This window comes from Etheostoma spectabile, unplaced genomic scaffold, assembly GCF_008692095.1.
Source record: "Etheostoma spectabile isolate EspeVRDwgs_2016 unplaced genomic scaffold, UIUC_Espe_1.0 scaffold48, whole genome shotgun sequence".
NCBI classification, from domain to species: domain Eukaryota; kingdom Metazoa; phylum Chordata; class Actinopteri; order Perciformes; family Percidae; genus Etheostoma; species Etheostoma spectabile.
The window spans coordinates 926,115-939,009 of record NW_022605618.1 but is presented as its reverse complement, the minus strand read 5'-3'; the positions used below and the strand labels follow the sequence as shown (position 1 = coordinate 939,009).

The following is a 12,895-nucleotide window of genomic DNA, read 5'->3' as shown; positions in this document are numbered from 1 at the left end:
AAAACGTCGCCAAGGCAACGCAAACCAGGAGGACATTGGTTTGAAACGTGGCGGTAGTTTTAGTTTTTGCTGTGGAGAGGTGGATCTTTGTCTTTTAGGTTACAACAGTATGTTTACACATGCAGTATCCATCCAAATTTGATGTGACAAGTCTCTCAATAAGATATTTGTAAATAATAAATTAATTTTAATTTATTTATTGATTGGATGGACATAATTTGCCTAAATATGATATTTTGTATTTTGGCTTCTGATTGATGCTTGTGTAAGAAATAATCAGACGTTACTCAACAGTTACTCACTACTTGAGTAGTTTTTTCATCAAGTACTTTTTTACTCTTACTCAAGTAATTATTTGTATGACTACTTTTACTTTTACTTGAGTCATATTATTCTAAAGTAACAGTACTTTTACTTGAGTACAATTTTTGGCTACTCTACCCACCTCTGCTCAAGGCTATCCTTTTGCCCAGATGTTGTAACGTTGTAGTGAAAGAGTGTAGTAGCATATAGGATGATGTCTGTATGTTTTTTTTTCATGATTCACAGAGAAAGAAGCAGAACAATCTGAAGAAGAAGTGGGCTCGATGGTCGGGTCTGTTTACAGGACAAACATTTTACGACATCAAGTCAGTCAGTCTGTCTGTCTGTCTGTGTTTCGTTGTCTATCCGTCTGTCTGTGTGATGTTAACATAACTGATTAAGGGAAGCAAAATGTAAAACTGTTTCATTGTTTACCATTGGTTTTCAAACTTAGACAAAAGTACTGAGGTGAAAGGGACAGGCATACAGTTATTGTAGTTTGGCTGCTGATTTGAAAGCTCACCTATATAGTCAGCTTATGGAAGCGATTAAGATACGTGGTGTGGGATTTCTGCAATTTGCGTCAAAAATGGTACTTGTTCTGGGATCCATAACTCAGTCTGGACACAAAATCACATAATACACACTTCTCTTTAACTTCAGCGTGACTTACATGTCTGAGGGTTATTGCTGATGTCCATCATCAATAAAAATCTATAAATCCACTTTGAAATTATGGAAAGAAATTGTTCCTGAGAATCCTCATGTTTAAATTATATTCCCTATCAAAGTAATCCACTGATTGATTACATTACGTCTGCCTGTGTTTCTTTCCTGCAGGTGTTACTTTGGAGAGAAAGTGGCTTTGTACTTCTTGTGGCTGGAATGGTATACCAAACTGCTGGTTCCAGCTGCTGCTCTGGGTGTTGTAGTGTTCCTGTATGGACTTGCCTTTTTCAACACCAACCCTCTCATGTGAGTCAAATGTTGTTGAAGTTATATGTGGTAAATTATCTAAAATGTGGAAAACACTGGTTAACTTTGTTAAGAATTTTTAAATCTGTGAATTCTCATGGTGGTATTAAATATACACCAGGCCTGATGCAAGAACATTTGCAGATTTTTCTTCTAAACCTCAATGATTTTCTCTTAGAAGTTTGTTTGTGCGGGTTTTCAAAGTCAGATTCACCAATAATAATAATAATACATTGAATTTGTATAGCGCTTTTCCCGAGCTCAAAGTCGCTTAACAGGGTAGAGACAGTGTTTATTTTTAAAAAAAAAAAAACTAAGGATAGGCAGAACCGAAAAATGGTCTTCAGACAGGACTGAAAATGGTGAGGGACTCAGAGATCGGATCTCATGGGAGGGAGTTCCACAGCCTTGGAGCTGCCCTGGAAAAGGCTCGGTCCCCAAACTGCGAGCTTTGACTTGGGGACTAGAGGAGACCGGCTGTGGTGGATCTGAGGCCCGTGAAGGTTGGTAGGGGGAGAGAGCGACAGTGAGGTATGACGGGCAAGGTGTGGATGGCTTTGTAGGTGAGGACCAGGATCTGTATGTGTACCGGTGAGAGATGGGAAGCCATTGAAGCTGTTTTAGGACCGAGTGATGTGGTGCCAGGATGTGGGCGGGTGAGGAGCTGCAGCTGAGTTCTGAACCATTGGAGCCTTTTAATGAGGTTGAGCTGATGCCGAGGGTAGTGAGTTGCAATGTGCAGTCGTGAGGAGATGAAGGCATGATAGTCTTTCGCAGCAGAGGTGAGTGAGGTCTGATTTTAGCAATATTTCGAAGGTAAGAAGGAGGTTTGATGACTTGACGGATGTGAGGCTCAAGGGAGAGGGTTGAATCAAAAATCACACCAAGGTTGCGGCCTGGGAGATGGGGAGACAATGGTGCCGTCAATGATGAGATGGGGTTGTTGCTTTGCAGAGAGTGGATTTGAGCCATAGGAGGAATTCTTGTTTTATTGCTGTTTAGTTTGAGAAAGTTGTGGTGCATCCAGTTTGATTGCTGACAGACAGGAGTTGATGTGGGAGAGGGGGGATTGTGGGGAGTTGGTGCTGAGGTAGATCTGGGTTCATCGCATAACAGTGGAAGTTTAGGTTGAAATGGCGGAGTTCTGACCAAGGGGGGGAGGTAGATGAAGAAAGAAGGGGGCCGAGTACGGAGCCTTGGGGAACGCCTTGGTGACTGAGGCAGTAGCAGAGATGTGGTTATGAAGGGAATGAAATGAGATCTGTCAGAAAGGTAGGAACGGAGCCAGGTGAGTGCAGTACCTTCGATACCAAGGTCTTTGAGTCTGGTGAGCAGAATGTTATGGCTCACAGTATCGAAGGCTGCACTCAGGTCAAGAAGAATAAGGATGTTGAGGGAACCAAACTCTTGACATAGTGAACATACTTGTTTTAAATTGTATTAACAAAATCCCCGGCACTAACTTTACCAAGTATTTCTGATCCGATCTGTGAGTGGGAAAGTTTCATTTAATGAAAAATTAAATAAAAGAATAATTTTATATCCTGCTTTCTGAAATCAGCAGACGAGATTAAGCAATGTTGGGGAGCTGAAACAATTATCATATATGTAGTATATAAAACATATATCATAGTATTAAAAGTACTGGTGTAAACAGCATGTAATCAAAGCAGAGCTCTGTGACAGACATGAACAGGGAAATGTTTGACATGAAGTTAAAGAAATGCAACACTGTCCAAATGAGAGTCAATCGAGACAGAGACAGAAAAAAAATTGTTTTCTACTTACCAGTTCATAATTTCTGTGATGCCAGAGACAGTATATCTAGCCTATCTAGTGTCTTAAATAATCATTTGGCAATATTATTTGTAATGATCAAAAAACAAGTGGAGATCAAATTAGGTCATATTATTTAATTTTATTAGAGCAACTCTGCAACTTGCGACCGTGCATTTGCACGGCAGTCAGATAAATCATCACTGATAAAAAGGGAACTCCCTGCTGTGTTCAATGATGCCTCACACAAGACTTGGGCGTTACTTTTGATTGTAGCATGAAATTTGATAAGCAGATCAGTAATGTTGTTAAAAGGAGTTTTTTCCAGCTTCGTCTGCTAACTAAAGTTGAGCCTTTTCTGGGCAGGCACGACCTAGAAAAGCCCATTCATGCTTTTATTAGTTCAAGTTTGGACTACTGTAATGTTCTCTATGTTGGTCTGAATCAGACGTCCACCTCACGCCTTCAACTTGGGTAAAATGCTGCTGCTCGCTTTTTAACAAATACATAATTTTACTCATTCTATTAAGCACTTTGGATACCTGCTGGTTGCTGTAAAGTGCTATATGAATAAATTTTGATTGATTACTATTGTTACTACGTCATACAGTTAGCTGTGAAAAGGGGCATGGCTAAAGCATAGGGGGGCGGGCCAAACCATGACCAATGAAAACAGGAACTCACATCCACACACTCATACCTAACACAATAGTGTACATGAAATGGGTCATTAGTTATTAAATGGGCGTGGCTTAAGCAAATCTTCACCACACAAGACTCTTCATTGTTCAGTTCATTAGCTTCAGAAAGGGGGCGTGGCAAAAGCATACGGTATGGCTCACATTCTAAGTTAAATTTCAATTAAATTGGATGATGTTTGTCACATAAGGCTGATTTCTTGTTGCCAGCGGGGGGCGCTATGACAAAAAGATAAAATTGGCCTGTATATGTCCTCAGGCCTGGACTCTTGTTGAGATTTCTTCAAAGATGATTAGCATCCCTTCTTTAACCTTCCTGTTGTCCTCGGGTCAAATTTGACCCCTTTAAAAAATGTCTATCCGAAATATGCGTTTCTTTTTAACTAAATTACCACAAAAATGGATTGGATTCCATACAATGCTCTTTGCAAATACAGTTGATCACTTTCATTTCTGATTAAACTCATCTGTACGTTCCACTGATCTGAACTATCAGTCAAAATAATTCATAATTTCTGCTTTTTTAACTCAAATTTTAGATATAATTCTATATAAATGAGGGTTATTGTCCATGAATTCCAAAATGTAGTATAGAACTAGTGGTAGTAAGGTGGTGTTAGTGAAAACTATAAGAAAAAGTCTGAAAAAGGGACTAAATGTCAAATTTAGGTTGCATACTTTACACATTCCTTTTGCCCATTTCATGAATCCTGCAGCCACTTGCCTGGTTTAAATGAAACATTGCCCCACACTGGACTGAACTGTGAGAGAGAGTCCAATGTGTTCATATATTCTTTTACCTCATACCCTACATTAACCATATTAAGAACTATAGGAGGAGCAGTATGTATTCTTAAGCTTGGCTGGGGGCAGGTACAAATACAATGGTATCTTAAAGGAACATATATTTATTCTACTTATCATTGATATAGTTCAGGACACCCACCTTTCTATTGATTTGTGTACTGAGTTTATTATTACTTCCTAGTTTGTTGGTGCTATAATTTCTAAATGAGGTGTTTTTTTGATGCCCAAATATGTAAAATTAGATCTTAGATCATGAAAGCAAATAGGTATTGGTTTATATATTGTCTTTCATTTTCATTAAGCCGCATTTTTAAAGCATTTAATTCATATCCCAAGACACTACCAAACATGTTGATTAGATCTAACTCTGCTGGTATGGATGTTTTTAATAGTTTTAAGAATAAACTTACACTACCGTTCAAAAGTTTGGGGTCACATTGAAATGTCCTTATTTTTGAAGGAAAAGCACTGTACTTTTCAATGAAGATAACTTTAAACTAGTCTTAACTTTAAGAAATACACTCTATACATTCTAATGTGGTAAATGACTATCTAGCTGCAAATGTCTGGTTTTTGGTGCAATATCTACTAGGTGTATAGAGGCCCATTTCAGCAACTTTCACTCAGTGTTCCAATGGTACAATGTGTTTGCTCATTGGCTCAGAAGGCTAATTGATGATTAGAAAACCCTTGTGCAATCATGTTCAAACATCTGAAAACAGTTTGGTCGTTACAGAAGCAACAAACTGACCTCCTTTGAGCAGATTGAGTTTCTGGAGCATCACATTTGTGGGGTCAATTAAACACTCAAAATGGCCAGAAAAGAGAACTTTCATCTGAAACTCGACAGTCTATTCTTGTCTTAGAAATGAAGGCTATTCCATGCGAGACATTGCTAAGAAATAGAAGATTCCTACAACGGTGTGTACTACTCCCTTCAGAGGACAGCCAAACAGGCTCTAACCAGAGTAGAAAAAGAAGTGGGAGCCGCGTTGCACAACTGAGCAAGAAGATAAGTACATTAGAGTCTCTAGTTTGAGAAACAGACGCCTCACAGGTCCCCACTGGCATCTTCATTAAATAGTACCCGCAAAACACCAGTGTCAACATCTACATTGAAGAGGCGGCTGCGGGATTCTGAGCTTCAGGCAGAGTGGCAAAGAAAAAGCCATATCTGAGACTGGCCAATAAAAGAAAAGATTAAGATGGGCAAAAGAACACAGACATTGGACAGAGGAAGACTGGAAAAAAGTGTTGTGGACGTGAATCCAAGTTTGAGGTGTTGGATCACAAAGAAGAACGTTTTGTGAGCCAAACAAATGAAACAAATGAAAAGGCTGGAAGATGCCTGACGCCATCTGTTAAGCATGGTGGAGGTAATATGAGTGGTGGGTTGATTTGGTGCTGGTAAGGTGGGAGATTTGTACAGGGTAAAAGGGATTCTGAATAAGGAAGCTATCACTCCATTTTGCAACGCCATGCCATACCCAGTGGACAGCGCTTGATTGGAGCCAATTTCATCCTACACGGACAATGACCCTAAACACACCTCCAATTGTGCAGAACTATTTAGAGCAGAAGCAGGCAGCTGGTATCGGTAATGGAGTGGCCAGCGCAGTCACCAGATCTGAACCCCTTGAGCTGTTGTGGGAGCACTTGACCGTATGTCGCAAGAAGTGCCCATCCAACCAATCCAACTTGGACAGCTGGCTCTGGAAGCGTGGGGTGCAATTTCTCCAGATTACCTCAACAAATTAACAGCTAGAATGCAGCATTGCAGAAAGGTCTGCAATGCTGTAATTGCTGCAAATGGAGGATTCTTTGACGAAAGCAAAGTTTGATGTAAAAAAAATCTTATTTCAAAGACAAATCATTATTTCTAACCTTGTCAATGTCTTGACTCTATTTTCTATTCATTTCACAACGTATGGTGGTGAATAAGTGTGACTTTTCAGGAAAACACAAAATTGTTTGGGTGACCCCAAACTTTTGAACGGTAGTGTACATCGTCAGCAAAAAGAGCTATTCTATAATCTCTATTGCCAGTTGTAATCCCTTGTATTTGCCTATTAGATCTAATTGCTACTTCTAGTGGTTCAATAGCTAGGATGAACAGAAGTGGTGATAGAGGTAAAGCTTAAGGGGAAACCTCTTGTGATATTGAAGGGCTAAGACACTACTTCATTTGTCAGTACTACAGCTATAGGGTTGAGATGTAATAGTTTGATCCAGTTAGGGAAAGTATTTCCAAAACCAAATCAAGCTAGAACGTCAAAGATATAAGTCCACTCAAACCTATTGAAGGCCTTCTCCGCATCAAGCGAAAGAAGAGCCGTGTCTTTTTCTTCTTTTTGGCATTACAGTACATTATGAAATCCTTACCTTGTCTGTGCATTGTCCAAAAGGGTTGTACTTAGTGTCTTTATTAATTCATAGGTAACATGCAATAAACCAATAAGTCTTATTCCCATTCCCTTTAAAAGCCAGGCGCGTTTGTACCTTGGGGCATTGCTATTATGATGGTGGATTTGCAGCGTTATATTTTTATCCAATTTATCTTTAAAGTATTTACATAAGTCTGTTGGGAGAACCTTTTGTTTTGATGACAATGATCTATTCATTGATGGATTTCTTTACGTTTGATTAAGTAATCACCTTTTGAAGGTCATATACAGTGGTGTGCTGAATGTACCAAGTGGTGTGAGGATTGTTCTTAGTTTTGACAATTGTTTGTTTCAGTACATGTGCCAAATTGTTTGAAAAAACTGTAATCATGTTTTGTTCTAAAAACAAAAGCATGTTTTTTCTGAATCACTGGCACAACATGAGTAACGTTTTATTTCCAAGAACCTTTAACCGTTGTCTCTGTGTGTGCCCTCAGTACGGAAGTGTGTCAATCCGACATAATTATGTGTCCTCGTTGTGATAAGAGATGTACAGTGTGGCAGCTGTCCGAAACCTGCACCTATGCTAAGGTAAACTCATCTCATGTCACTTTATTTATACTGTACTTGATTTGCTCCCTTCAACCATCTGATGTCAGTTTTGAAGTGAGAATATAACTCACAATGTCATCCATTACTCACTTAAAATGGATTGTAATACACAAACTAGTACTAAAAAGACTGTTTTGACAAAATATGCAGTAGTAATGCTCAACATTCTCCCGGACTGCATATATGTTTACAATCTATCAAATAATTTCGTCATCCTAATTGTCTATGCTGTAATTTTAATATGTTGGTCTATTCTGTACACACATCTTTTGCATGGCTGTCTGTGCAGGGTGACGAGTCCCCCCTCTGTAGCTCGGATCTCTTTCATTGTTAAAAAAGATAAAGACCGTATTGAGCCATGAAGTTTTAGACCGATTAATCTTATTAATGTGAACTGCAATATTCTGACGAAAGTTCTTGCTACCAGACTAGAAAGTAGTTTACCACATTTCATACACACTGATCAAGTGGGCTTTATTAACCGAAGGTCATCTACAGACGTTAGATGTCTGCTGCATCTCATACAGCTTAATTATAACAACAGCACCCCAATAGCTGCTTTATCTTTGGATGCTCAAAAAGCATTCTACAGGGTGAAAGGGAGCTTTTTGCGATATACACTAGGAAAATTTGGATGTGGGGATGGTGAATGAATGTTATCTATTCCGACCCAAGGACGGCAATAATAACAAATGGAAGGAGATCACCCTTTTTTAACTTAACACATGGGACCAAACAGGGGGAGCCTCTTAGCCCTCTGCTTTTTACATTATTTCTGGAACTTCTGGCCACTGCAAAAAGGGCCAAGGCCAGTATTAAAGCGGTGTTGCATGGGGAAGAGTAACACAAAATATTTCTTTATGCAGATGATATTTTGTTGCACACCTATAATATGCAATCATGTTGTCTAATTAGCATCTTGATATATCTCGGCAGAGGAGAAGTGCTCACTAGCACAGATTTAGACAGGTTTATGAACAATATTTGAGAGAAAAAAGCCTTTTGTGTACATAGAAAAAGTCTTAGATCTTTGAGTTCATCTCATGAAAAATGTGGGCAAAAACAAAAGTTAAGTTTTAATTTTGTTCAGTATATGTCCCCTTTTAATAAGGAAAATTGAGTTGAATTTGGAATTTGATAATGAATTTGACCTTATGGGGTAAAATTAACATAATCAAGATGGTGGTTATGATAAAATCTCTAACGGAATCTTCAAGCAATATAATAATTTTATTAAACAGTTTCTACAGAATGGAAAAAAGCCCAGGATTAGTATAAAAAACTATTTTCCTCATGAGATAGTGGTAGATTAGCACTCCCAAATGTGGAATTGCATAACATAGCATCTGAGATCAATAAATTAGCAAGGCATTGTGGAAACTATGATGACTACAATCCTGGGTGGGTAAAGATGTGGAGAAGAGGTGCTTGCACACCCATCTGGTTGACTATTGTCACAGAAGAATACCAAAACACAGACAAAGGGAGATAACCTCATCATGAAACATTCTCAGAGAGCAAGAGCACATAAGATTTTGCGTATTTCACAATATAATCAAAGCTATTTCTATTCCTATTCCAGCAAGGAATAATCCCTTGATCTGTATTGGGAAAAAAACATTTTTGTGGCAAAAATTGTTGGCAAAGGGGATACGTGTTGTTTAAGAGCTGTACAGAGAACACTCATTTATGTCATTTGAGGACCTTAAAGAACAATTTAATTCAACTGAAAAGGTGATTTTTGGAAATATTTGCAGTTGAGAAGTGGCATGAGATTGTTTTTTTGACTGAGAAGGGAAGAAGAGGAGAAAAGTGTGGTTCAGGAGTTCCTAAATTATCCAAGCATTTTACATTCTGCCTCAATATTTTATGACAAACCAAACTATGTGAAGGCTTGACACTAAAATGGCAAAAAGGATTTTGGTAAGGATATTGATAAAGGCTTATGGCAGGACATTATCTCGAATGTGGGAGGGCTACAAGGGATGCCAGAAATAAATTCATCCATTTTAAAACTGTGCATTGATACTATTTTACACCTAACAAGTTGTCTAAAATGGGCTTAACCTTGGTAAATAAATGCTGTAAATGTAAGGCCCTTGTTGAAGGCAGTGTTAAAAAAGTTTGAAGGGTGGCTCACACAACCCCTGCCAGACTCCCCACAATTATGCCTGTAAGGGGATAGGTCCCTCATGCCCCCAGGCCTTGCTAAATCAGAAGCAGGACTGAATGGGTTTATTGTAGCTGCCAGACTCATTTTGCATAATTGGAAGAGTCGAAATAGACCAGTTATTACGGACTAGCTTAAACTTATGACAGACATAGCGACCTTTGAACTTCTAATCAAAAGGATGCAGAATATTCCAAGAGAAAACAAACATGCATGGATGTCTTTTGAATATAGTATTGCTACTGACTTTTAGATGGGAGTTAGGGCATTGGTGGCTATAAAATAATTATGGATGTGAAGGAACACATATGTGTGCTTATATTTGTGAGTTACAATGTGTAATGGGTATGAGGATTCCATTCAGATTTCTTTTTTAGCTACCTTTTTTATTTTATTTCATTATTATTTTATTTTCTATTGTTTGGATTTCCAAATGTTTAAAAAAAAAACACCATATTTTTGTTGTACTGCATATTGGTGCAGCTCCTGTTTTCACCCTGTGTGTCTAGCTCACTATTTTAGCTACCGAATGAGGCATCGCACTTCTGTTCCATCTTTGTTGGGAGACACACATGCGCAGTAGCTAGGTCAGCACTACAAGCCAGTCAGAAGCAGAACATAAGGGCATGCCACGCTAGCAGCTAGGCGAGCATTATAACGTTTGTTACAGGGTGATGCACTTTTGTCACAGAAGTAAAGGCTGGACTACAATAGAGCTGCAGTTTGTGAACAGTGTTTTCTGTTGGAGATGGTAAGTCCCTTTGGGGTGGATTTGTTTTTTTTAACTTTGTAAACCTATTACATACCCCAAAAAGATATATAACACAATGAAGGGAAGGGAAAAAGCCAAAAAGCATAATATGAGCACTTTAAGATGGCTTTACCATCTACTACAGTCCATATACTGTATTTGAGTGATGGAGAGGTTAGTCAGGACATTAGACACAAACATATCCCTTGTTCAATGAAAAGCTGGTACTGCTATTTATCTGTTTGTGTGGTATTATATTTATAATGTTTCCTCTTGATGGGACGTATGATGTTTGTATCCATACAGGTCAGCCACCTGTTTGACAATGAGGGTACTGTGGCTTTTGCTATGTTCATGGCAATCTGGGGTGAGTGGGATTTATACTAATCTGATGTATTGTGAATTGTAATCTAATGTGATCTACTCTAGTTTCTACTAGGTATGTAGCAATGCATTGTGTATTGGTTAAAAATCAATAAATGTGTACAACAATAAACTGGTTCAGATAAAAATTTAATTGTGAAGCAATTTTTAAACGGCATAGGGCGTAATCTAGTTTTGATTACAGTTCTTTGACTTCCGACGTCACTACATCTTAGTTTATTCATCTGAAGAGATTTTTCCATTTGGTTAGTTATTTTTACGTGGAATTTGTCTTAAAAGTCTTTTTTGTTAAGATAAAATACAATTGTAGATGCACTTTTGACAAGACACATCTGTTGTTTTGCTTAGTTTATGTAAAGGAACATTTTCAGTAATTTATCTGCAACTCCTTCTGTTAAAAAATCTGGAGAAAATCATATCCTGAACTTGAGTATCGTTACATCCCTAGTGTCGACTCTAAAGTTATCTACTCTGGTATCTAATTTGACTTAATCTAACTAATCTAATGTCATCCACTCAGTTGTTTGTCTCTGTGTGTTTTCAGCCACTCTGTTTCTGGAGCTGTGGAAGAGACACAGAGCCAGACATGTTTCTCAGTGGAAGGTCTATGACTGGTGTGAGGAAGAGGTAAGACAGACAAATCTTTTAAAGATTATTTTTTGGGGCATTTTTGGCCTTTAATTGACAGGACAGTTTTAAGACGAGAAAGGGGAGAGAGAGGGGGAGTGACATGCACCAAAGGGCCGCAGGCCGGACTCGAACCCGGGCCCACTGCGTCGAGGAGTAAACCTCTATATATGGGCACCCGCTCTACCAAAAGACAGACAAATCTGAGTCTAGATCCTGTGTAGGTATCCGTAGTGTTCTGTTGCACCTCACTAATTGCATCCCTACAATTTTCCTGATGTGCAGGTTTCGAAAATCTCAAACTGTAAGAAAATTGTTAAAGAAAGTCCATTCTTTATGGGGTCAAACTGAACTTAGTAAAACCTCAAAATAAATGTCTGTATTATATTGTATTTGAATCATGAACATGAACCCAAAAACATAAGAAGAATACATCTGGGAATGAAAACCATAATTTAAAAACAAGAAAACTGAAACTTGCAACCAATGCTGTAGTCATGCTTTTTTTTAATTTATTTTTTGCTGAGTGTGTATTTTTGCGATGATAAAATTACTGTTTATTTAAATGGAGTCTGGTGGCTTTGGTGATGTGGATGTTTTTAGGTGAAACAAAAAAGATCTTTTCCTTTAATAAAAAAAAGTGGACCTCTGTTGGGATACTTTCTATAATGTTGTCAGACATTTAGAACACTAATATGAGCCTGTCAGTGGTAAATCAAGCATTTTGTGGACGTAAATTGAAGATGTGCAATTGACGATAACTTACTTGGGCGGCTGTGGCTCAGTGGTAGAGCGGTTGCCTGCCAATCGGAAGGTTGGTGGTTTGATCCCCGCCCCTGCAGTCATTGTCGAAGTGTCCTTGGGCAAGACACTGAACCCCGAGTTGCCCCCCGGTGCTGCGCATCGGAGTGTGAATGTGTGTGAGTGTTTATCTGATGAGCAGGTGGCACCTTGTACGGCAGCCCCGGCCGCAGTGTGTGAATGGTGAATGTTCCCTGTAGATGTAAAAGCGCTTTGAGCAGTTGTTAAGACTGGAAAAGCGCTATATAAATACAGCACATTTACATTTACATTGTAGTTTGTTTTGGTGCATCGATGTCAAAAAAGTGTGTTCACGATATCCAGTTTTAGATCATTTTATTTTATTTACTTTACTTTTTTGTTAGCTGTTTTTTAAATTTTAATTCCACTGAGCTCAATTTAAAGGCATAATTCTTAACCTTGAAAAAAGTTAAAGTCAAAAGGCTCTCATTTATCAACCTAATGTAGAAATCAGTGCAGATATGAGCGCAGAAATCCTCTTACAACAGACTTTATGTGGGATTCATGAAATGTTTGTATCACACCAGTAAGACCAAGTAAGTACGCTGATAAATCCAGCGGCTGGAAATGATCGTAATTTAAATAT

At 38.5% G+C, this 12,895-nt stretch overlaps 1 protein-coding gene and 1 long non-coding RNA gene across 3 annotated transcripts in view; one reads left to right on the top strand and one right to left on the bottom strand.

Annotated features, from left to right (window-relative positions):
* The window catches only part of LOC116686789 (anoctamin-9), a 142,390-nt gene that overhangs the window by 27,669 nt on the left and 101,826 nt on the right, over positions 1-12,895 (top strand). For both annotated transcript variants that reach the window (XM_032511841.1, XM_032511839.1), the window contains exons 7-11: positions 550-629; positions 1,144-1,278; positions 7,441-7,534; positions 10,783-10,843; positions 11,405-11,487. In XM_032511841.1, coding sequence (XP_032367732.1) covers positions 550-629; positions 1,144-1,278; positions 7,441-7,534; positions 10,783-10,843; positions 11,405-11,487 — 453 coding nt within the window. The remainder of the gene's footprint in view (positions 1-549; positions 630-1,143; positions 1,279-7,440; positions 7,535-10,782; positions 10,844-11,404; positions 11,488-12,895) is intronic.
* The window catches only part of LOC116686790 (uncharacterized), an 18,495-nt gene continuing 9,185 nt past the window's right edge, over positions 3,586-12,895 (bottom strand). Inside the window, exons 2-3 of the long non-coding RNA XR_004331364.1 lie at positions 5,451-5,454; positions 3,586-3,642 (exon numbers count right to left, since the gene is read on the bottom strand). This is a non-coding gene — a long non-coding RNA (uncharacterized LOC116686790). The remainder of the gene's footprint in view (positions 3,643-5,450; positions 5,455-12,895) is intronic.